Source organism: Populus euphratica, unplaced genomic scaffold, assembly GCF_000495115.2.
Source record: "Populus euphratica unplaced genomic scaffold, PopEup_1.0 scaffold129.1, whole genome shotgun sequence".
Classification (NCBI taxonomy): Eukaryota; Viridiplantae; Streptophyta; class Magnoliopsida; order Malpighiales; family Salicaceae; genus Populus; species Populus euphratica.
In genome coordinates, this window is record NW_011499907.1 from 451,411 (window position 1) to 474,502 (window position 23,092).

General features: G+C 32.9%; 1 protein-coding gene across 1 annotated transcript; it reads left to right on the top strand.

The window, feature by feature from the left end:
* The first annotated feature begins 636 nt into the window (after positions 1 to 636).
* On the top strand, positions 637 to 2,917 carry MYB16 (myb domain protein 16). The gene is made up of 3 exons (XM_011037490.1): positions 637 to 940; positions 1,081 to 1,210; positions 1,848 to 2,917. The coding sequence occupies exons 1-3, from the start codon at positions 808 to 810 to the stop codon at positions 2,797 to 2,799; spliced, it is 1,215 nt and encodes a 404-aa protein (XP_011035792.1). The 5' UTR covers positions 637 to 807; the 3' UTR covers positions 2,800 to 2,917.
* The last annotated feature ends 20,175 nt before the right edge of the window (positions 2,918 to 23,092 follow it).

The following is a 23,092-nucleotide window of genomic DNA, read 5'->3' on the forward strand; positions in this document are numbered from 1 at the left end:
GGGGGGGTGGGCATGATTGGAATACATAGGCACTCGATAGAAGAAGCTTTAGTACCGTATTTAAAAAAAAAAAAAACCAACAATTAATCCGTAATCCAGACTATTAAGGAAGATCTAAAATAAATTTTTATATTAAATTAACTTAGAAAATAACTTATAATGATGATCAGATTCACTTAATCTATCATATATATATGTGCTTTTTTATTTGTATAAAAAAAACTGATGACATCATGATGATCATATTTTGTTTGAGGTTTATTCAAGATAGTAAGTGCATATATATACTCCTTTATTATTACATAAGATTCGAGTCTTCGGAAAGGTTATAAGAATTTCTTCTTTTTATTATTTAAATGCAATAGTTTCTTAAAATTCAGCAAAATTACTTCGTTTCTATACGTCAAATATTCTAACCTAAAAATACCATTTTCTTTATAATAAAAAAAAATTACATGAAATAGAACCCTATATCATTAATTACTACGTAGGGCGGCCTATAAAACAAGTAAAGGTACGGAGTACCAAATGGACAGAAGCTAGCTACCATACATGTAGCTTGAATTTAAGGGTATCCTGCTGTCATATGGCTTGTACACATAATACTCCGATCAAATTAATATTTTTTATATGTCATTTATTTCGCTGACCTTTCTTCCATGCCCATATATCTTCCTTTACATACAACAAAATCCTCCTCTCTCGCACCCAGCTACTCTCAACAAGTCGAAATCATTTCTTGTGCTATATAAAGAGCCTAAAGAACTACCGTCCTTCTTTGCTGATCACTTCACTAAGCAAGTTACTATGGGTCGATCACCATGCTGTGACAAGGTGGGCTTGAAGAAAGGGCCATGGACACCCGAGGAAGATCAAAAACTCCTAGCTTATATTGAAGAACACGGCCATGGAAGCTGGCGTGCCTTGCCCGCTAAAGCAGGTGATTTATATATGCTAGCTAGCTTCTTATAGGCTTGCTCGCCTTAAATTTAAGAGATGAAGGGCGTAAGTCGAACAAGTTCAATGAGAGTGTATAGACATGTGTATGTGTGTAACTTTCTAGTCTCTGATGGTTTTTAGGTCTTCAAAGATGTGGAAAGAGCTGCAGGCTTAGATGGACTAACTATCTCAGACCAGATATTAAGAGAGGAAAGTTCAGCTTGCAAGAAGAACAAACTATCATTCAACTCCATGCCCTCTTAGGGAACAGGTATATCTACTATATCTGCTGTCACATGCTTTCTTTTCATGCGATGTTACTGTTGTTATTCTTTTCTTCACAGTTTTTGAATTTTCCACGCGCATGATTTTCCAAGAACTCATTTGTTCACATGAATACTGGTCTCATCAAACGCGACTAATTGCTACTGTGAAGTTTCTTGAACTTTGTGTTTCTTTGTTTCCATAGTCTTTGGTTCACAAGAATTTGCTGACTGGAACAACCAATCTCTTCAACTGTAACATTGTCTCCGGTGTAATAGCCTCTCTTAATCACTCTCAACTACCCACTAGCTCTAAGTCTATAACCTACCATCTTGACAAATCCTCTTGACCAACATTTTGAACAGTAGTCTCTGTTTACTGTTTTCGCCATTCAATCAAAGCATCATTATTGGTTGCCATTAAATGCTGGGTGCATGTATATCTTTAATTTTCTTTTCAGCAGCATGACACGGAAAATGAGATTGATTTCTTTTTTTCCTTTTCATTTGGCTTTCTAAGTTACTTTATTTGTCCATACTGATCCGTTGAATATTTTAGAGCACAGAAATGCTTGTAGTAGTCGATGGTAACTTCAAGATTTTTTTTTTTTTTTAAGATCTGTCTCTATGTTGTCTTGTCTTCAGGTGGTCGGCTATAGCCACTCACTTGCCAAAGAGGACAGATAATGAGATCAAGAATTACTGGAATACACATCTTAAAAAAAGGTTAGCCAAAATGGGGATTGATCCGGTAACTCACAAGTCGAAAAATGATGCTTTACTTTCCGTTGACGGTCAATCCAAGAATGCAGCAAATCTTAGCCACATGGCTCAATGGGAAAGTGCCCGGCTCGAAGCTGAAGCGAGATTGGTCAGGGAATCCAAACTACGTTCCCATTCAATTCAACACCAACTTAGCAGTACTACTCCAGGTTACATTCCCGGTTCAGGTTCGAGTCCAGGCTCAACTTCAACTTTGGCTCAACCGCCGCGGTCTCTTGATGTGCTCAAAGCCTGGAATGATGGTTGGTCAAAATCAAGTGAAGGTAATGGTGGTGGTCTAAACATGGGAATTGGAGATGTCCTAGAGTCTCCAACTTCTACTCTAACTTTCTCAGAAAATGTGCCACCGGTCATGAATTCAGGTGCAGTTGGAGAGAATTCAATTTCAGTGATTGAATTTGTTGGGACTTCAGGGTCAACAGAGACTGGAATTATCAAAGAAGAAGGTGAACATGATTGGAAAAGCCTTTCAAATTCCAGCCATTTGGCCGATAATTCATTATCTCTTACATCAACCCTTCATGACATGACAATTTCTATGGAAGCACCATGGAATCCAGATTCTTTAAGGGCAAATTGTGACAATGTTCATGTTGGAAAAAATGTAATGGAAGAAGGGTTCACTCATCTTTTGCTTGGTGATTCTGCTGAGAGGAGTTTGTCAGACGATGGCAAGGACTCTGGCCATAGTGGTGGGAGTGGCAGCGGCAGTGGTAGTGGTAGTGGTAGCAATTATTACGAAGACAATAAGAATTACTGGAACAGCATTCTCAATTTGGTGAATTCTTCCCCATGTAATTCACCCATGTTCTAATGCAATAAGATTCTCTAAATTATTGTAATTAGAAAGTGATTCAGGAGCTTTATATTATTTAAGTATTCTCCCCCCATTTCTCAACCTAGCTAATGTGAAGTTCCCTTGATTTTTTTCCCAATGATTCTCATTGCTATTAGAATTTCACCACACAAACACACACACACACAGAGGAAAATTCTGGTTGCCTGTACAGATTTCAAATCCTAACCAGTTTGAATTAGATGCTCCAAATAAAATATGGGAGTCAAATGAAATTTTGGCAGTCTCTTCTTCCTGTGAAACGTGAAATAGCTAGGCTGATTCCACTCTGATCAGTTAATATGTTACAGTGGAACAGAATTGATCAACTTGTATGTCAAGTTAATGACATATATAATTGGCATGCCTTCTTTTGTTCCTACTATCTCGATGCTCTCATCTAGATCTAAGTTCTCAATCCATGAATATATGCAGAGTCCAGAATCCAAGAAATTGATTCTGAATGGGCGTGAGTGAATGATTAGCACCCAAAAATCTTTTCTCTCCGTAATGCTCTATACTACAGACTGCATATTGTGGACTTGGACTTGTTCAATATGCTAGAGAGGTATTTATGAGCCTTTATTGCTGTTAGTTTCATGTCACATTCTGCTTACTCGACTGAAAGTTATTTTGCTTAGTTGCCGTGAAAGTAAATGAATTAAAAATCAGGAAAGGAAATGAATCTCCTTTTCTTGTTTTTTGGGATTAAAAAAAAATATTATTGAAGATCACATTCTTTTAGATTTCCCAAGATGATATCTCTTTCGTATGACGGTGACATACCCGAAGCTTAATGCCTTCATAAGGAGGATTCACCATTTTTGAGTGAAAGAAAAATTAAACGTGACAGCTTTAAAGCAAGCATCAAAAGCATTTCTCATCATCAATCACCTGTAACCATTTTCATTCCAAAATTCTTACTTCTGTGCTTCTCTTGAATTACTTTCACCTTCAATCTAGTTTGCTCTATCTCGAAAAGTAATTTCCCATGGGCCAAAAGGAAAACCCTGGCATCAAAACACTCTTAAAGTGTGAAGCAAGATTTGTCAAAGTGTAAAGAGAAGCCATCGATAGCTCGGAAAACATTGGAAATATTAATTGATGGACTACAACATGAGATACGATGATAACATCTTTTGAAGATATACGACTCAATGCTCGTAATTTGAAGGGTACCTGTCTAACACACTTCTATTTAGGCTATAAATGTTCATGACCTTTGATTAACAATTTATTTATGCGTTGTCCTTTTCAGCAAACCTACTGCATTTTTTCTTCTAAACACTTAACATAGCATCATTTAGGTGGAGCTTTCGCTGCTATCGATTAGAGCTTGGTGCCTGCATGTGTATCTAATTAATGTCTTGCAGTGGGGGAGATCAAATTGATCCATATAATCCTCTAATCAAGCCATATTTGATGAAAGCATTTTGTTAGTTTCCGAAAAAAAGATGGACCATGATATATCCTCCTATCAAATCGTGTACACAGACAGTGAACTATATATATTTATATATTTAGTGTAATCAATCCTAGCAAAAAAGATATATCTTTCCTAGTATTGTCAAGGCAAGTTATTCCTATGGCAATAGAACATCAGGAAGGTAGCTTGCATCAGTAATTAGCTTATCTATGAACCCAAACCAATCATACAATATGATAAATCTCTCTGCAAGATAGCTAGTATCATACCTGGGAATCTAATTAAATACGTTCATAAGGTATTAATTATGACTTCTAAGTAATTGAACATCTTTTCAATAAATTCCTGACTTCTGAATAATATCTCTATTCAATATGTATCATCAAATTTCTTTTCTTGAACTATTTTAAAGATGGCCATCAACCCAGTGTATTAAAAAATAAAATTTCTGCAAACCAGTGCTTGGCCTAGCGGTGGAAGGGGCTTGTCTTCTTTCACTACCCCTGGGTTCGAGTCCTGACGTGCACGTCTGTCACCCCCACGGTGCCTTACATGCCTACTGGGTTTGCAGGATATTCAGTGGGCCGTGGAGATTAATCGTGATGCGCGCAAGCTGGCCCGGACACCCCACATAAATCAAAAAAAAAAAAATTCTTGAAATACTAACAATGCGGTCGGGAAAAAAAATATTTTTAACCCATCAAGTTAATTCTTTAGGGTTATTGAACACATTTTTATATTGAAAAGATTTCATTATGGAGTCACTTGGACCTACACATGTTAGAGCTTAGATATATCAATGAACCTCATCTTTATTTAAAAAAATTAGATAATTACATTTCATTCTTATAGATAACCCACTTACTTTTCATATTCTCAAGCAACGTGGGATAAATTTTTCACAACTCATATTTGCATATATGATATACCTCAACAATCTCCTTCTCATGTTCGAGTTTCATTCACATTGGATACTCCCTTCCAACACGAGCGTCATTGATATCATAGGTGCGATGAACACAACCTAAATATTGTAGTCTTATCAAGAACTTAATTATCACTTGAGAGTGTTTTGTAAACCACCACACTATTGTTGGAGGTGGAGAGATATTTTATTTATAAAGAAGTACATAGCTGAACATGAAAAGAAAATAAAGTAATATATCTCTACAATCATGGGTTAATCGCTACAATTGTAGAGAGAATTGCTCAATATCAGGAGAGGATTCTTGAGTATCCTTAATATCCCCCCACAAGCTTAGCATGGGATTAGGTCATACACGAAGCTTTGAACGAAAAAAAATAAAAAGCGACCAAGAGACACTCTTTGTGAGAACATTAGCAATCCGCAGAGAAAGGGGAACATGCTGAGAGCATACGGTACCAACAGCAATGAGTTCATGAAGAAAGTGATAATCCAAAATGATGTGCTTGGATTACTTGTGAGAGACAGTGTTAGAATTGAGAGGAAGAGCATTCTTGTTATCACAAACGAGAAGTGATGGAATAAGGGTAGTGATATGAAGATCACAAAAAAATATTGCATCCAAAAGATCTCAACGGTAGTGGTGGCAAGGGCATCACAGATTCGGAGCTAGACCTAGAGATTGTGGGCCCCTTTTTTTTACACTATGACATAAAATTGTCACCAAGGTATATGGAATAATCAGTGGTGGAGCAGAGAGAATCTAAGCAACCAGCCCAATTAGTATCACAGTAGGCAATAATAGTGATAGAGAAAGAAGCAAATGTTAGGCCAAAGTGAAGATCACCCTTGATATAATGAAGTATAATTTTAATTAGTGGTGGGTATTTTTTGTTCAGTCTAGTTTTCATCTAAAAAACAACTGAACTAATTTTTTAAATCAAAATCAAAACCAGTTCAAACCAACCAGTTTTGGTTAGGTTTGATTCGGTTAAATGAAAGAAAAAACCGATTTCATCTTGACCAAGTATATCGAGCAAGTTTTTCTGAAATTGAAAATAAGAAAGCAAAAAAAAAAAACAAGTGTCTGAAGAAGATTTGAAAAAAACAATTCTCACAACATCTATGACGATAGTCGCAACATGAGCATACTATAACAAACTAGTAACCTTGTAAATAAATATGAGAAATGAATATATAATAGATTTATAGAAATCAGAAGAAAAGTTAGTAATTACTTTGAGCAATCTGATAAGTCTCCCTCTTATTAAAATAAATTTTTAAGAACTCGTGCATTTAATAGTGAGTGGCTGCGTATGTCAGTTTAACTTAAAGAAATGGACAAAAAGATTGAGAGATGAGAGATGAAGATTGAACATGAGGGCTCCAAAGTTGTTGTTTAGTTGTTTAATCTATAGGCTCTCCTCTTCAACAATCAGCTATACTTAAAGAAAGGGACAAAAAGATTAAGAGATGAGAGATGAAGATTGAATAGGGGGCTCCAAGACTGCTATTTTGTTGTTTAATCCATGGGCTTTCCTCTTCAACAGTCGGTTGTACGGGGCGGTAACTACAATTTAAAAAGTAAATGGGGAAAAAGGTATTTATAGTACCTTCGGGTTTTTTTTTTTAATTTCTATTTGAGCTGGTTCAGTTCAGTCTAGTTTATTCTATTTCAGTATTTTAAAATCAGATAGTCAGATACTGTAATGCACCAATAAAAAAGTGATAAAGAGTATTGTTAGAGAAAAGAGGACCAATAAAGAAGAGGCGTTGTTCAGCTACAATGAGAATAGTGACAGGTTTACAATCTAAGAGCTAAGCCTAAAAAAGAATGTCTCAGGCATACTTGATTTAATTGAGATAGAGATTGTTTGAAAAGCAAGGAGAAAGTTGCAAATGTAGGTTATGAAATTCAACACCATCGTCACTTTTAAAAGTTTTAATTTCATAGAAGTGTTGATTTTCAATAAATTCTTGAAATTAAAGAAAAATTTCATGGAAATTAGACCTTAACTTCATATGATAAAGTCAAGTAAATCAAGAATAGTCATCAATATGGAGAACGTATATGAACAATTCATTATTGATTTTACTAGAGCGGAGCCCTAGATATCATAGTGTACAAGGCCTAAAATAGAATTAGATCGATTAGCATTTGTTAAAAATAGGAGCTTATAGCTTTTGGCAAGTTGACATGTAGAATAAAAAGAATAATTAGGTAATATGGATGTAAGATAAAACTGTCTTTTGAGAAATATATGATTTCATTAAACGCCATAACCTAGCAACATGGAAAAATTATAGAGCCTGCATTATATCAATTTGGCAAGAACTATCGAGTGAAGAAAAGCCCAAACAAAGAAAACAAAACAACAAATTTAGAAAGCAACACTAGAATCTACACAAGCTAACCATTATAGCAAAATCCAGGGGAAACTTCCAAGAGTCTCTAATTCATCTCTCTACTAAATCTAGACCTTTGAAGAGGAGTACCTTTAACAACTTAATTGACATATTTCGAGTGACGGATCAAAACTAAGCAATGAAATCACTAGATCTTTGCACTCCCTGCTTAGTTATACAATATGCCATATTATTGCTTTCACGGTACACATGAGCAAAAGTAATTGAGCCAAAAAAATCTAATCACCCTCTAAATTGTGGAGAACAGCTCTCGGTACATCCATGGCCTGTTGTGAGAATTATGCATCCAGCTAATTACATTGGCAGAATCAGATTCGATAGTAATATGTTTATGATAAAGAAGATAATTTGAGGCTGAGTTCAATGGCTTTGACAACAGCCCTCAACTCAACTATATTCGAATCTAATATTCCTATTAGTAAGGAAAAAATACTAAGGAGATGACCATGGTGGTTTCGCAGGACACCACCTATACCTAATAGTCGAGGCTTTTCAAGAGAGGATCCATCCACATTCTACTTGAAGTTGTTATTGGTTGGAGAAGACCATATAACACTAGTCTTAGTAATCTAAACATTAGACCATCGAATCAGACCTTCCACCGATCTTAACAAGTTTGAAAGGGAGTAGGGAAAGTCAAGATGAAGTGCTTTCAACCATAAGCATAACCGAGTGATGATAAACAAGAAGATTGTATCATAGTTTAGTGATTTTTGTTAAAAGATCAAGTCATTTCGAAGAAGCCAAAGGACCGCGCCACTAAAAAAAACAACATCAACCATGTTTTCTTCTGAAATTTACCATGAACCATAAAAGTCCACTGAGAGAATAGGCCTAACAAATTCTTTAGGTAGTACTATGATAATCCCCACCACTTGATGATTTTAGACTAGATGATCCAATGCTTATGGCAATGTAAAAGTAAATGATCAGCCGGCTCTTCCTCAACTAAACAAATAGGACAGTTAAAATTTGAGTTATTTAAAACACCTCTTATAACCAATACACCTCAAGTATTGAGTTTGTTAGTAATAGTCATCCAGCAAAAGATCTCCACTTTAGGTAGGACTACACCTTTCCAGATTCCAGCAAAAAAGAAGCCAGTGTTAGAATAGTGAGTGGGACTTAAAAGCCTACATAGAGATTTAACAGAGAATCTTTGTAATTTGTTATCCTTCCAGATTAGTCTATCCTCTACCTTATTGTCTAAGTGCACCATTGAGAGGATATCATATAGTTGATCTAACAAGCCAATGTTTCAACCCCTCAAAGGTCTTGTCTAGGAGAAGAACCATATCCATTCAAAACCATCACACATTCCCATATTGTCAATACCGACATCTTTATCATTGGATAAATGGAAAAGAGTAGGGAAATGATCTGCTAAATAGTAATTGTTAATCCAAGTATAAAGCCAAAACACTGTTCTCTTGTTATTTCTAATAAGAACCATAAATTGATGAGACATAATATCATATAGCCTATTATATTTAATGCAATGGTTGATCATACAATTTTATGTGCTTTCAGCTTTTTAGAATAGAAGCTTATGGCAACAACCTGCAGTTGTTTTTATCACTTCCTTCCACAAACTTGTTTCCTCCGAGCCCAACCTTTATAGCCATTTATTTAACAGAGCTTTGTTTTTATCCCTTAAAGATCCAATCCCCCTAATCCTTTTTGGAAGAGTGACTATTGTTTAGATGACATTGTATAATTTCTTGCTTTTCTCTTTTCCAAACCACATAAAGGATCTGAATTTCCTCTCAATTGTTGTTGCAACCGCTGCTGGTATAAAAAATAGAGATAAATAGTAGATGGGTAGGTTACTTAGGACATATTTAATTAAACATAGTCTACCCTTAATAGATAGGAATTTGCCTTTCCATAAAGCCAACCTGCAGCTAATGTTGTGGATAAGAGGCTTCTATATAGAAATTCTGCTCAAATTTGTACTGATGGGGAGATCAAGATATAGCATAGGAAGTTATTCCTCCTTGAATCTAAGAATTTGTGTTGTGTAATGACATATATAATCTTCAATACCCACTCTAATAATACTGTTTTTGTAAAAGTTAACTTTAAACCCTGATGTAAGTTCAAAGCATAAAAGGATACGCTTTACGATCTATGAACTAGATAGGGAAGCTGAGTTGAATATAAAGGTGTCATCCACAAACTAAAGGTAAGATAGGACAGGACTGATCTTGCTAAAATTTAGTCCCTCAATCAATCACATACCACAACCACGCTGTAGTATACAACTCAATCTATGGACAGCAATATTAAAGAGAAAATAAGAGAGAAGATCTTATTGATGTAATCCTTTTTCCAAGCTAAATTCTTTGTGAGAGATCCATTAACAAGCATAGACATCTTACTGTGGAAATACATTGCATAATCCACCCTCGCCATCTAGTTTCAGAACCCATACTAGTTATGACTTCATTAATGTATTCCCATAAAATATAATCAAATGCTTTGTGAAAGTCTAGTTTGAAGAAATAAGCTTTACCCTTGTTCTTCTTGATGTAAGCAATAACCTCATTTGCAATCAATACACTGTTGAGTATTTGCCTCCCTTTAATGAAAGTAGTTTGATTATCTATAATAACATCTAACATAACATGTTTCAATCTAATTATTAGTATTTTTGATATAATCTTGTATAAACTTCCCACCAAATTGATAGGCCTGAAATCTGCCAACTTAGTAGTATAATTTATCTCTGGGATGAGGGTAACAAAGAAGTTATTGATGCCTGAAAGGAGGAGGTTATATCGATAAAGTTCTTCAACATTCAAGTAATATCCCCACCTATAATGCTCCAACCTTTCTTGATGAAGAAAAAATTAACACCATCAGGACCTGATGTTTTATTTTCTTCATAATCCCAAACCACGACTTTGATTTTCTCTGTAGAAAACGAGCATTACAAAGCAGCTGAGGATGAGGGCTATTAGCATTTTAAATTCCAGAAGACAATATAAGGGCCTTGGTCTGTCATGATGGGAATATAAGTTAATGAAAAAGTTAAAGACAGCTATCTTCACATCTACAAGATTAGACAACATCTTACCATTAACCTCTAAGGATAAAATCTGATTCCTTTTCTATCTTATTATTGCAACTAAATGAAAAAAAAAACATGTTTTTCTCTCCAAGCTTGCACCACTGAACCCTAACATCTATTGTCAAACAGACTTTTGCATTCTATACAAAGTTCTTAGTTTAAAGGTAATGATATTACTTCTAGTCAATTCAACAGCTAACAGGTCTCTGTATTTTTTGAGATGGTCGAGGGAGTCAGCTTCTAGTTCCAACTCTTTGATTTGGTTAGACATGTTGCCTATAACATCTTTACTCTAGTGCTTACATCTCTCTTTTAACAGCTTGAAAGTTGAGACCATATTCCTTTTACCAGATTTTGGAACCGAGAATGAGTTCTAGAAACTCTGTATCATTTGCCTGAAATCAAACATCAGCCACCAGTAGTTCATGAACCGAAATGGTTTTGGGCCCCAATTTGAAGAGTCTAATAATAGATGTAGGGGTTTATAATCAATAGAAAACTTTAAGAGGCCAAATAAAGTAGAGGTTGGAAGAAACTATAGCCAATCACTAGATATGAAAATTATATCTATGCAACTTGCCACTTACCTTTAGACCAGGTAAACCTTTTTCCATTTAAGGGGAGATCAAGAAATTCGCAGCCATCAATACAGTGCTTAAATCTTGTCATAAAAGCATATACTTTAGAACCACCTTTTCTATCCGAGGGTGACAAAATTTCATTAAAATCATCTACGAGACATCATGGTAAGCTAACACTATCTTTGAAAGTAACCAAGTAGTCCTATAATTCCTTCTTCAGGATACCATCATTCGGAGCATATATAAAGGATATCATGCAATTCAAATTGAAACGAGTAAAGATACCTTCAACATGTAAAATACGCCCATTGATAACAATTGAACATCTAAAGACACAAAAAGAAGTTAGATTATATACCATATAATCCCTTTAGAGAGGCTTGGTGAGGGAACTACATACCAGTCCCTAGAATGACGACCCCAAATAGAGTTAATAATATAATCATTAATATTTTTCATTTTTGTTTCTAATATACCAAGAACATTAATAGTAAGTTTCCTACCTAAATTTCTCAAACATCTTTTCTTATCTATACCCCCTAGACCACTTACATTCCAAACAACAATACTACCCATAAAAACAGGTTGAAAGAACCATACCATCAAACTGGATAAGAAAATTGACATTCATCTTTTTCCTTCGTAGCTACTCCTCCTACTTTTTTTTCTATGAATCCCTATAGTGTTTGCATCTTCAAGCGATTATCATCATGCACTTGAAGGATAGCTTTTCCCACTTCCTAGCAAGCATTTGCTTCCTCCCAAGAGCCAGACAGTAAAGGATCATAAGCTTAGGTACCAGGAGTTGAGAGGATTGATAAAGCGAGCTACTTACTTCATCGTCACCTGCCAGTTCCTTCCCAGAAAAAATAATTGCATTTTTATTCTTAATTGCATTATCTGATACTAAATACTCTATAATTGTTGTCTCAGATTGCTTAGGTCTCTGGTTTGCCAGTTTGCATGATTTCCTTCTTGAAAAAAGGCGTGTTCTGCGTTTGATCCTCTTTGCTCGATGTTTCTGAGATTTTTTTATTTCTTAATTTAAGATTGCAAAGCTCAGATAGGTCAGCAATGGGATTTATAAAGTTTGCAAAAGATGGCCCGATGTCTGTTGAGGTAACCTTTATTGTTTAACCTATAATGGGTTGTTTTTGCCTTTGCTTTTGGCCTATTTTCTTAGGCTCTCCACTAGTATAGCCTCTCTCTTGATCCAATTCTTCTCCCTCAAAGAGACAAACAACGGGCTGCCTAACTAAAACCCTATAATCAGCTGTAACCATCTTGGCATAATCATATCTTACCAGGGCTAAATAGTTATCAACTTCGTACACACTCTCCTCAGCTAAAGCTGCTTATTTGTATAGCTCCGTGATTTCTGAATAGAGGTACATAGGTGGCATGACATGCTCGTTGAATGCATTGTCAATCAAATTATTATTGCACAACACATCAATAGGATCAAAATCAAATTCTACATGTTATCCTATAGCTTTATAGGACAATATTGCCTTCATCAAAGCATCACCTTAATCGTACTCTTCATCATCAGAGAGCACCAATATTGTGTAAAGTGAGAAGTCCATGGAATGTTTAACTGTTGTTATGGAGCGGATGTACTTGTCATTTATTTATGTTAAAGAAACTCAACTTGAATTCCATCAACTTTGAGTAGCACTTGACCCTATAAAGGTTCGAGTTCAGTGGTTCTAATAAGAACTCTTATACCCGATATGGATCCCTAGCTAACACATGATGTGTCATAGCTAATAACATTTCCCCAACTCTGCAAGAAGGCATTAATGCAATTCCTATTCCAACCTTTCATCGGTAGCCTAAATATGGATATCCACACAAACCTATCATAGGAGCAAATCCTTATTTCACACTGTCTAAGGTCACTAAGTAAAGAATATAGTATAGACCTTGTATTTTGTTGTTCCTTCAAAGAGGCTAACTAGTCCTCAAAAGTAACGATCACCTAGCTAGCTCCTAAAAATCTAAAGCTCATAGTTTTCTTAATTGATTTTAATACTATTTCTTCTATAGTTACTACATTAGTATTTAGCAAGACCTTTCCCACTAAGCTCTTACACAATCATTCCTTATCCTCATCTGTAGAGTTGTATTATATCAATCTCCTCTCATCATTGGGCTTTGTGGACGTGAGTACCTCAATAAAAGATCTGGTATCTTTGAATAGAAGCTCAGGTTTATAAGGTGGAGTAGGTTTGGTTAGGGTTTTTGATGGTATCAAAATAGGATTAAAGGGATGATGTTTGGCTGGGTTTACTCTTAGCTTGTAAGTGTCAAACAAAAGGTTGTTAGTGTGATCACGTTGGTCATTAATAGACATAAGAGATAGTATATCCACAATCCAAAGTGTCAACCAAGAGAAGTTTTTTACTTGAAGAGGAACAACTTGATAACCTGTCCAAACTTAAGGAAAGCCCTTTTCAGATCTTGATAATCAACCCAGGAATGAAATCTCTCAAAAAATAGCTTAATAGATTGCGAGATAAGAGGGACAATATCATGAGTTGACAAGTAAAGGCTTTTGGTGTTAGATGTAAAGGATATGGTAGGGGTAAAGGTAGATTTTTTTGCAAAGGTAATAAGGCAATTTGGATTTTGAAAAGATAGTAAAGGTGCTACAGATGATTGCAACAAAATATGAGTATATTGGTCTAGTCTTGCTGCGGTGGTAAGGGGAAAGTGGTGGATTAAGGTAGGTTTGGTGGGCAAGGAAGGGTGGTGAATTAGGAGAGTCATGGTCATATCCTTTATTTTTTAGATAGACAAGTTTAAAGAAATAGCAGAATGATTAACATGCTCAAAACATGTATATGCCATAAATTATAGGATGCCTTAAAAGTAGACTTATTGAGGACAAAAAATAAAGGTAACTAGCATTGTCATGCTCTAATATGCAGAGACCATCATTATACTTTTTAATTGTCACCTTTTTTCTTGACGTGCGATTCTGAACAATAAAGGAAGAATAAATAAAGATAAGTTGTAAATGGAAATAAGAAGTTAGTTTGCTAATTAATAATATATTTTTGGTAAGGCAAAGAACTAGTAAAACATTAAGTCAAGGAAAAACATTAAGTCAAGGAAAAACATCAAGTAAAGATTGAGAAGTGTCAATACAGGTGATGGGTAAATAGGCCCTATTTCCTACAACAATATTGTTCTTACCAATATACTATTCAGAGGAGCCTAGAGATATCGAATCTTGTGTCATATAAGTATAAACATCAGTGTCATGATACCAATCAGAAAAGAAGAGACCATTAGTCATTTAACAAGCAAAGTATTAAAGAGTGAATAAGATAACAAATACAAAACATGTTAGTATCAAACATTAAAGTCCATATTAAGTTTACACTATACTTATTCTTATACCATTAGTGTAACCTTTTCACCTTGACATAATAAACTTAGCAAAACATAATAAAAGAAAGAAAAATAAATAAACAAAATAAGAACATAAATAAGATAACAGTTAACTAAGTAAATGAAAGGAAATGAAAGGCATAAACTTGATATGAATGAAAGCAAAACATAAACATTACAAAAAATACAAAAAGAGAAAGTAAGAGCATGATCTTGATGTCAAAACCAAGATGTCTAAATGCATGGTAAATGCCTCCTTTTAAAGGACAAAATTAGAAATTATTGATTTGATGACTAATTAATGAGTGGGTGACCAACTCTTAACTTGGTGACAATCTTTATCTTCTCTTGTCTGCCCAAAACATCATTGATAACGTCAAAATTGGAGCCACTTGAAAACATAAAAGTTGTAGGAAATTATCTTAGTTTTCTTATGTAAAATTTTCAAGTCATGTGGACTTCTAGAACTCCAGATATGGTTCAAACACTGAACAGTGCTCGGGCTGGAAGACAGATTCGGACTTCTTTGTTGTTGCTACAATTTGGACTTGAAAATTGTCTTTTTAGATCTTGGGCTCCGTATGAAAGTTGTAGGCCTATGTCTTACCTTTCCATCCATATAAATTATATCTAAATATGAGATCTGCAGGTCCAGATATGACCCAATTACCGAACAGTGTTCCGGTTTGGATTGCACCGACATCTCTTTTCTAAATTTGGCGACATCTCTTTTCTAAGTTTGGCCATCTCTTTGCCTTTGCAATTTAAGTTCTTAAAGTCATCAATCAATCCTTTCATTTATGTGATAGGCCTGCATTTAAAATGAATATTTACCATAAATTAAAGGTATCTTATATTATTAGATATCTTATTATAAAACATGCTTTAGTTAAGGAGTTATTGATACTTCAAGTGCAAAATGATGATATAAAACATTGATAAAAATGCACTTTTAAATACTAATCAAGAACCACCACAAGGGCGATAAGTTTCAAAATGATGTCCATATTTGATGAGGAGTGGATGAATATTGTAAAAGTTATAAAAGATAAAGAGTTTGATTTCAATGATTTTTGGAAAAAAATCACAATTCTGATCTAATGGAATAATATCATGGAAATGAGGTAGCGAGGAAAGTGCTAACTACATGGAGGAGAAACTAGCAAAGTTAGTACCAAGTCCATGGAGAAACTAGTGAGATTTATCAACTTTATCCACAAGACATCCAATGATTAGCAGCTAGTTACTAAGAGATTTAAAATCTCAGGGAAATTTAGCAATGGATTGAGACTCTTTCTTTATCAATTGTAACTCATCTTTAATATGAATCTCACAAGTCTTTAATCCGTGATTGAAGACACGATCAAGAGCAAGATAAACATCACATAAGTTAAGGAGATCTATTGTGAGAGCCAAAGCTTCTACAAAAAGGAAAGAGAGAATAGCACTTAGAATTTGCTAGTCTTTAGCTTTTCATTATAGAAATTTAGGATTTGTTGTCAAAGATAAAGAGTTATTTTATATGATTGCTCAAGAGTATCATTAACATTACTTTTAAGAGAATTTGTTTATCTAGTATCCTAATTTATCAACAAATATGTGAATTACTCCTTAAAGAAAAAAATTAAGAAATCATGTATTATAGTTTTATTTTTTAAACAAAAATAAAAGTGCTAGTGTCGGGTGTTTTACTATTTTACCACACTAAAGTTATTTTTTTGACTAATTTTTATTAGATAAAAAATATAAAATGATAGTTTTTTAAATTGACAAGACTTAACTACTTAGAATATATTTGGAATGGTGGCAATAGTAGTTCAAAGTATTTTTTACTTACAAATATATTAAAATAAAACTATTTTATTTTAAAAAAATTATTTTTGACACCAATATATTAAAACAATCTATAAATATATAAAAATTACTTTAAATAAAATAAAATTTATAAAAACATAATTTAAACTCCACCCACACCTTCAGTTGCTAGTTGCCTGATATCTAGGTAATGTCAGGCTCGGGCCAGCTTGAAAACTATATGAATGATAGTAGCTCATGTCTTTTCAAGCATATATTACACTGTCTGCCACTATGATTTTGCATAATCAGAGAATGAATTTCCAGTAAAAACTAACAATCATAACCGAGATAGACTATATGATAATTTTAATTCTTCAAGATTTTGCAAGCTGCAAAAACTGTAATTGTCAGCGAGGTATTGATGATAACCTTGTTTCGGGTCCACCCAAAAAGTGGCTTTTATTTTTGCCTACAGCAGAAGCACAATTTAATCCTACCGAGATTGCCAGTATGGTCCTTCATCTGGGTTTGATCATTGATTTTTATTTATTATGAACTGGGACCAAGGGATCAATCGACATCAATATTTTTAAAAACCTCTACTGTATATCTTCCTGAATATGCTAAATGGATGGCTATTAGAGCTTCCACGTGCTAGCTGTTCGTCTTTGAAAATTTCACAATAATGTATGGAGACAGGCTAAGGACAAGATCATAGTGCCATGCTTCATGGTGCAGAAGCAGTGCTGCTCTCATGGTTCCCATCAAGATCCCTAGTCTCTTTCCTCTCTTTTTTTCTTTTTTTTTTTATGAACTCAAGATTCCTATGCTCTAATTATCCGATATTAGGAAATGAAGTAGCTGCTGGTGCATGAGTTAATGATGGAATGAAAATACAATTTCTCTGTAATATGAGGATGGAACCTTCACAGTTTCGCAAGTATAATTCCTGATGCATTGGGATGGTGTGTAGGTGTAACTTTTTTTATATAAAAAATGCAATTTATATGCTAGTTTTCCCTATGAATATGTAAAAAATCTTGATGGGAAATTTTTATGAACTCAATTTATATGCTAGGTTCCCATCAAGATCCCTAGTTTCACAGTTTTTTTGCTTACAATATTCTTTATAGTAAATCTCCAAGCACATGTGAAATCATGTGCTAAATTAACTAATACTATCTATGGTAAAAAAAAAAAAAAGAGTTCAATGCATGATTAGCTTTACCAAAATATTAAAGATGAGTTAGAAATTAAGTTTTCACTTTTCTATAAATGATAAAAGATGAATTAGAAATTAAGTTTTCACTTTTCTATAAATGATAAAATATTTCTAAATTTGGGATACCGAGCGAATTTATTGCTTATTATATATATTTAAATTGTGTTTATAATTAATGGACTTTAATGTATGTATGTATGTATGTATTATTGTTTTTAATTAAATTGCTTATTATATAGTGATCACAAATCATTCAATATGTTTTTAAGGTAAAAACTAAGAAACATTTAACATTAGTTCTAAGAGTTTTAACCGAGAGAGTTTCTTGCACAAATAGTCAAAGTCATATATCTGTAAAAAGAATCATCCGGTCCTGTTTCAAAAATAAAAATGAGAATGAGAATAATGGAGCTGCATTCGGTAGGTGTCAGCTAGCTAGTGATGGACTTGATGGCACTGGGATCGTTCAGCCAAACAGCTCCTGCTGGTCCTGTGCTTGGTGGATAAAGGAAAATGTTTTAGGAATGAAAAATAAATATAAATAAAAAAAAATCTGAGGAGGAAGCAAAACAATTTTAGGATGGAGGGAAATCAACTTTAGGGAAGATTTGAGTTATTCAGGCAACATTTATCGCCGGTTATTTTATAGTTATTCAGGCAACATTTATCGCCGGTTATTTTATACTCTCATTAGACAAAATCTTGAATTGTTGATAAAAGTTGGACGGCAATCAAATTTGGAGGTAAAACTTGGAGGGATCTATTGATATATAAATAAAATTAAAATTATATTTGAAAGTATTTTTTAATGATTTTGAAATTAATTTTATTTTCTGTTTTTAGTTTTTTCATGGTTTTAGACAGAAATAAAGATGATATTTTTTTTCTTAATTATTTTGCACTTGGAATTATTTTTTTATGAAATTATTGATTAAAAATTCTTATTTTTTTAATTTTTTTCTGAATTATTCTAAAAAATAACAAAATCTTTACATTGGGAATTTAACAAGTCAATAAAACATCAAGTTTCTTGACATTAACTTTGTTGGAAATAATTGCAAAAGTTTTGATAAATTACTCTACTCACAACCTCTTTCAATTTTTAATTCTTATTTTTCTCTGAAAAGATTAACATTATGTATTATCACTATTTTCCTATGAAAATTAAACCATATATTAAGTATAACATCAAGAGGTAGTTTCGATAAATTTATTCTATGTCTACTCTTAAGAAAAACACATAGATAAAAGTATGATAATAACATAGATAAGATAAGTCAATTGACCCTTACAAGATTATAAAAAGTCGTCATTTATTTTGTGCTCTTTCTACCCAAATCCTCCTAAGAACTTTTGGGATTGATATCGTTTGAATTTCTAGTAACTCTCTCACGTCCTAAAAATAGATTTTCCATTCTATCTTGCGGGCAAGTAGAACGGTCCAAGCCATATCACTGAAGGTGTTAATTCTTATTGCTTCAAAAGATTATATAAATTCAATGCTTTTTTTCTCTCATTTATATGCTTTTTATATAATGTGATTGACTTGAACTAATTAGTCTATATAATAACTTTTTATATTTGGATTTACTAGTCAAGGGACCAACACTATGGCAGGGATTTACATGGCTCTCAATATTTATTTTTCTAATAATATTATCATACATTATTGTGCTTAAATCAAGAAACTCATTATGTTTCATTGCATGAATCGGTTTTTGAGTTTGAGGGGTGCTATTAATTTCCTTCCATATTAATTATACATAATTTTTAAATCAATTGCAGTTAATTTTTCTGAAGAAAATGTCATTAAATACAAGGATATGTGCTTGACGTCTGTGGATATTCGTTATGGCACAACCCATCAACATGGAGATAACTTGCGCCAGATACACGCCATCATCATCTACATAAATTTCTTCCCTGTCTTGGGCATGAAGACCCAAAAAAATCACATGGCGAACGCTGCAATCATCGCACAAATTATTGAACAGAAAAACTGAGAATTATGGGCGGCATAATTTTCCCATTAAATGAGTGGATCGTGAAGCAAGCCGGTGTTGAGAGTTACAGTCCATGCAATGGTGAAATAAAGACCACGTTATCTGAAAAAGATATGTGCAGGTTTTTCTATGTTTTAGAGTACAGAAACAACATTTATTTCATCATACCCTCGATCACATGGATCTTAAATTGCCTGTGGCATGCATCGGTGCTTATTGAATGAGTTCTTCATCTTTCAAAAGAGAACCATGCACGTCGGTCCTACCAAACTGAAAACTTTGCAGCGTTATGATATGCTTGCCTCAAATGCATCACTTCTGTACCTTAGCTTGTTGGAACTGTGCCCTCTGGTTTCAATATTCTCTCGTCGTGAACCAAAATCAAATGAATATTAAACTCATATAAGCATATATTAAGGTTACTCTGGATCGAAGGAAACAACTAGGTATGCTACACCACCGATTTTCTTTTATTTATTTTAAACCATGAACAATAAGCTAGACCGCCCATGTTTTTGAAGAAAACTATACCTAGACATCTTGTCAGTGATAAACATGATGAGGTGTATAAAATTAATGGCCGACGAGCATATGTCAAACACCGCTAGAAAAATGAATTATACCAACGAAATATTATGTACATGGAAAAGGAGTTTTTTTTAAAAAAACGGTTTATGATTGATGACTCGTGCATTATTGTGAATTGTACATGGTTGAATTATCTAACCTCTTATTTTGGATGATAATAAAAAAAACTATAAATTTAATTTTTATTATATTCACGCTCCAACCTTTAACTATAATTCCAGATCATATTCTAAATAGATTGAAAGATCTTCTTCATATTTGGCATATATGCCATTGTCATTTATTAATACATAACAAAATAAATAAATCAACTATATGAATAAAAAAATATTAGTCTACCCAATATACAAAAAGTTAAAAAAATAACTTACAATAAATGCATCATCATCTTCTCTTCTCTCTTTGTATATGTGTTTCCATGTATAACTCCATTGAAATTGGCTTTCTTATAAGCTATATGGCCTATAAAATAAATCCTTAGTTAAACTTTGTCATAAATAATAAATATTATTTTAAAAAAAATATTTAAAATTAAAACATGTTTTTTTACTAGGGACTTTACATGATTGGTAACAGACAATGACCTGCCAGTATGCTTACCAATAAAATTGTGAGTCTCTTTGTTTTTTTTCAAAGACTCACTCCATGAATGCCTCATAAAACCTCTCCACACAAACAACTCTAGATATCTATCCTAGTTGCTCTTAGAGATGTGGGGAGATTTACAATTCTTTTACTTTTCAAAGTCTTCTTACTTGATATATTTCCTAGCATAGGTGCATGTGTCATACCAAAAATCATGTAACTTGATTTAAAAATCCATTAAATAAAAAAATATAACTAAAAAAATATTACAATTCAACAAAAAACTTAATTAAACTTTACATGTTAAAACTTACCTAATTGCTTTCTGATTTTTCAAGATTTGTTTTTCCACCTACGAGTTTGTCTCTTTCCACCAAAGTTTTTTCTTGTAATCATTTCATAAAATAATTAGTTTACAGATTAATTAAAAAAACATATTTTATTACTAAAAACAAGTATCGATTGTATATGTACTAACCTTAAACTTTTCTCATCAAGCCTCAACCACGGGCATCCATTAAAGACGCTCTTTAAGTTGGCTCTATTGAAATATGAGAACTTCCATTAATGATTTCATCATCAATGTTATTGTTCGAACAACTTCCTTGTTTGTAAACCTAAAAATCAAACAAATTTCCTTACATTCTTAAATCCAATTTTTATTCTACTATTAACTTGCCAGAATATGGGTCAATAATAGATTGGACACCAACAAACTCTCTATAATTTTTCAATGATCGTATATCTAGTTGGTAAAAACATCCAATAATAAAAAAAAATCCTTAATTCTTCTTTGAAATTCTCTAATGATATTATTGTTCATTGATGATTGTGTTAGTATATAATATCACCGATAAAAAATAGTCCATCATATAATCCTTCTGTCAGTTTACATTTCTAAATTCTTTCTTAAATTCTTTGAAATTCTATGATGATTTTATATTCAGTTAGTAAAAAAATTAATGCATTGTCTTAAAATATAAATGGATAGGTCTGCTTACTTGGTATATGGAATATTTAGAACAAAAATGGTATCAAGACATTGATGCTAACACTATAGAGTATTAAGGGGTTGAATTTGTGATGATGAGGCCTAGATTTATGGAAAGATAGGTGAGGGGAAACTATTTTGATTTCCAATTTTAGAGAAGGAGGAGAAAGAATAAGAAAAGGAAGAATAAGGCTAATGTCATTTATAAAAATTTTAAATTGCCTAATGAAATTTTCAATTGAATATTGTGACAAAAAATATCGTCAATAAATTCATTAGAAAATGATGATGTATCGCATTAATGACGAAATTGTTTTTGTTAGTAATTAGATTAGAAATTACTAACAGAAATACTGAATCACTATTATAATTGGACATTACCGATAAAAAATATCATGTCGATAATTTCATTGGTATTTTATAATTTTCTTATGTTGGAAGTTTTTGATGACCAAATTAGTCTCCCAAGCCAACTATTATCATGAATTTGAACAATTCATACATATGTTTTGTACAAAACAACTATCACATGACAAGATTGTTTATTCAAAGTCTTGAACCTTAGATCATTAAATCATTTGTATGCATAGCATTTCTCCAATTTCGTAAATATTTCACCAAAGCATGGAGTTTAAAATTAACCTGGTAATTATCACGTGTTACATTTTAAGTTAAATTAATTTTTTTAATGTAAAAAATATATAGATGTCGCTATCTTGGTTTCAGCAAAGCAAACATTTAACTAATCAATTTGATAAATTTAAAAATAATTTAGATGACTATTAAAAATATATTTTCACTAAAACAAATTTCAACGCATCTTTTTTTTATATATTGAGATAAAAAATATTTGATTGACCCAGGTCAACTTGAATTAACTTGTTGAATCCACAACCCGATTTATAAGTCCGATATAATCCCATGAAAAATAAATCAAAATAAATTATGAAACTCAATATTAAAATATGAAAGTAAAAGAGAAAAATTAATTAAAAAAGTCCAAAAAACAAATAATTTTAGTAAACGTATCTTAACCTTCCAAACTTGTAACTTAAGTCATGTAACTAGGATAACTCTATAGGAAGCAAATTGAAATAAATTATAAATCTTAATTTCTAATCAATCCAATATTAAATGATAAAATTGAAAAAAATAAAATAAAAATTAAAAAAGCAATTTGACTTAACCCGGGTTAAACAATTAAACTTGTGGCTCGGTTAATGAAATCCATATAAATTAATAGAAAATAAAAAAA

Coding starts and splice junctions, on each gene's coding strand:
- MYB16 (XM_011037490.1), top strand. CDS start 808: ATGGGTCGATCACCATGCTGTGACAAGGTGGGCTTGAAGAAAGGGCCA. Junction 941..1,080: donor TGCCTTGCCCGCTAAAGCAG/GTGATTTATATA, acceptor GATGGTTTTTAG/GTCTTCAAAGATGTGGAAAG. Junction 1,211..1,847: donor CATGCCCTCTTAGGGAACAG/GTATATCTACTA, acceptor TCTTGTCTTCAG/GTGGTCGGCTATAGCCACTC.